This window comes from Tupaia chinensis, unplaced genomic scaffold (genome assembly GCF_000334495.1).
Source record: "Tupaia chinensis unplaced genomic scaffold, TupChi_1.0 Scaffold000049_1, whole genome shotgun sequence".
In the NCBI taxonomy this organism is placed as follows: Eukaryota; Metazoa; Chordata; class Mammalia; order Scandentia; family Tupaiidae; genus Tupaia; species Tupaia belangeri.
This window is the reverse complement of record NW_006159507.1, coordinates 1,778,462-1,781,430: the sequence shown is the minus strand read 5'-3', so window position 1 is coordinate 1,781,430 and position 2,969 is coordinate 1,778,462. Positions and strand designations below refer to the sequence as shown.

At 59.8% G+C, this 2,969-nt stretch overlaps 1 protein-coding gene across 4 annotated transcripts in view; it reads left to right on the top strand.

Annotated features, from left to right (window-relative positions):
* Nucleotides 1-2,569: 2,569 nt before the first annotated feature.
* The window catches only part of SNAI1 (snail family transcriptional repressor 1), a 6,011-nt gene continuing 5,611 nt past the window's right edge, over nt 2,570-2,969 (top strand). For all 4 annotated transcript variants that reach the window (XR_003550786.1, XR_003550787.1, XM_006141274.3 and 1 more), the window contains exon 1: nt 2,570-2,698. Coding sequence is in view for 2 of the 4 variants with exons in the window: in XM_006141274.3 (XP_006141336.1) it covers nt 2,617-2,698 (82 nt within the window). In the remaining 2 variants the exon portion in view is untranslated. The remainder of the gene's footprint in view (nt 2,699-2,969) is intronic.

Here is a 2,969-nt window from a genome sequence, read left to right as displayed (position 1 = left end):
CTCGGGATCTTGGGCACGCACGCACACGCGCCCAGCGTGAGTTTTTTAAGCCACCGGGTCCGGGACGCGAACCGCGGTCGACTACGTGGGAGTCCAGCGACATAGCCATTACGCTAACTGCTGGTTCCCTTGTTTTGTTTTTGAGAGGTTTTTGCTATAGGGCGTGTGCGCTCACCAGAAAGACAGAGGGAGACAGAGAGACAGAAAATGAGAAATCACCCCCAGGGGGATGGCCACACTGCAATCCCTTCTCCTCTCAGGATTTTAGGCATGCACACACATGCGCCCAGCTTGAGTTTAAGCCACTGATCTGGGACTCGAACTGCAGTTGACTACATGAGAGTCCAGCGACATAGCCATTACACCAACTGCTGGACTACATGAGAGTCCAGCGACATAGCCATTACACCAACTGCTGACCCCACCAGGGGAGTTTTGAAAAATGCCCATGCCAGAGGCCCCACCCCAGACTAATTAAATCAGGATGTGTGCAGGTGGGGGTGGAGCCCAGACTTAAGAGTTTTGAACTGTTTCCAAAGGGTATCTAACCTGCAGCCAGGGCTGGGACCCCCTGGGGATGCCCTTGGCCTGGGGCAGCTGAGTCACCTGTTACCAGCCAATGCCAGACTCCCTCACAGAGGCTATGCCCATTGACACTCTCACATCCTCATCAACACTTGATATTGACCAAATTTTTACTTTTTTCCTTGGTGGGTGTGAAATGGTGTCTCACTGTGGTTTTCATTTGCATCTCCCTCTTTACTAATGAGGCTGAGCAGTTGGTGAACTTGTTGCTGAAAGAAAGAATGAAAAGCAGCCAGTTAGGTGAAGATCTAGGGGGTGACTGAGGGAAAAAGGAGGAGGAGTGGCAGGTGCCAAGGTCGTGTGGTGGGAAAGGGCTGGGGTGTTGGAGGGTCAGACAGAAGGTGGGGGGCAGGTTAATGTGCAGAGGGGAGGGAGAGAGAATCAAGACCAGGTCAGCAGGGGTCAGATGGGCAGGGTGGAGTAGGCCATGGTGAGGACTTTGGCTTTTTTTGGAGTGAGACAGGAGCATAGGGAGGGTGCTGGTTTGTGTGGAAAACCGTGACTGGAACGGAATCGCCACGGGAGCAGGCGTATTCTGCCAATGTCTGCCTGTTGCCAGTGTCCACGTCCACCGCCACTCAGTTTGCAGCTGCTGTCCCTGTCCCCTAGAGAGCAGGACCGACCAGTCTGTGCTCCCAATCTTGTTGATAAGTGGGGGGACGCCTAGTTCTCCTTCACAGGTGGGAACGAGTATGGCAGGGCCTGTGGGATTAATTTCTGTGCTCACACCCTGGCCTGGCATGCCTCACAGGGGAGCTGGTTCAGGGTCCAGCACACTTGAGACCCATCTATTCAGACAGGGAATAGACGATCCTCAGAGAGGGGAGCTGAGCCACCCCGGCCTGCCCTTGACTACTGCTCGCCCACCTGCCCAGTGTTCTTTCTCAACCAAATGCTAAACCAGTGTCTCAGCTGAAAATCCTTCCATGGCTCCCCAGTGCCCTGAAGGCAAAGTCCAAATTCCTCCTAGGCCTGGAGGCCCAGCAACTCTGACCCCTCCCGCCGGCCCACCCCACCCCCACCCCTGGAAGCTGCTTCCAATGGCTCTGAAAGTAGTTACTGATTCGTAAGTCGCCGGGCCTTTCCCCTTGATATTTCTTCACTTCCTCTGGGAAGTCGCCCCTGACCCCCTGTCAGGTGACTGGCTCTTGACTGTCACCGCGTCCTGTCTCTCCCCACCCTCCATCAAAGCACACTTCCCTTTGCATTATAATCGTCTGTTTACTTCGTCTGTCTCCCCCACCGGACGGAAAGCTGCCCTTCGGTAGAGACCCTGAGTATGAGGTTCAGGGCTGGATCCCAGCTCCAGGAACACGTAGTGGCACGTAGTGGGCACTTGGTAAACGTCTGCCAAGTGAAGGAACCAGTACATTTAGCCGAACGATGCGATTGCTTTGCAAAAAGCCTGGCACTTCATACTGCCAGCAGCCACGTGAGTGTGCCTATTTCCTCGCATCCTCCCCAGCAATGTGTATTGCCGGGGTCAATGCCACGCTCTTAGCGAGGCGCCAGTCCGGACGAGCAAATTTCCGCCCCCTCCCCAAGCCCGAGGCCAGGGCGGGTTTCGGAAGATCAGGTGTCCAGATCGCCCGCGCGCAGCGCCAGGGGGCGCCAGAGGCGCTCCGACCACCGGGCATTGAGGGGGCGAGCACGCGGCGTCCTGCTGGCGTTCAGTTTCGCGGGGGGCTCCCTGAGCCCGGCGTCCCGCCCCCTACAGCCCGCCGCGGGGGCCATTCGTGCTGCTCCCAGGCCGGGCCTCGGAGGAACCCCCGCCGGGGCTCCCAGCGCCACGCGGCGCGAGCCCAGCCAGCCCCCGGAGCACCTGCTCGGGGCGTGGCCTTTGACTGAAGTGCATCTCCGATTGGTGCGGAGGTGACAAAGGGGCGTGGCCCACTGGTCCCGCCCCGCCAGCGGCCGGAGTATTTAAGGAGGTGGCGGCGTGTCTTCACTCACAGCCTCTCCGCGCGGCCTCCTAGGTGGAACGCCCTGCGACCCCCGCGCGACCCCGCGACCCCGGCTGGTTCGGTCACCATGCCGCGCTCTTTCCTCGTCAGGAAGTCCTCCGGCCCCCGCCGGAAGCCCAACTACAGCGAGCTACAAGACTCTTCTCTAGGTACGTGGAGGGGTGCTGGTCCCTGAGGAGGGGTTTGAGGGAGCCGGGCGAAGGCTGCGTGGGGGTACCTGGCGGACGAGGCCTGGGCCAGAGTCGAGGCGAAGGCCGCTTGGAGGAGTGTGAGGACAGGGCCGACTGACGGCGCAGGTGGATGCCGAGTCGCGGGGCTGGGAGTTGGGGGCTGTGGAGCGGCGTTGCTGGGCTTTGTCCCGCGAGAGGTGAGCCGCCCCGGCGTGGACGTCGGAGGAGGCGTGTGCCACCCCCGCCGGCC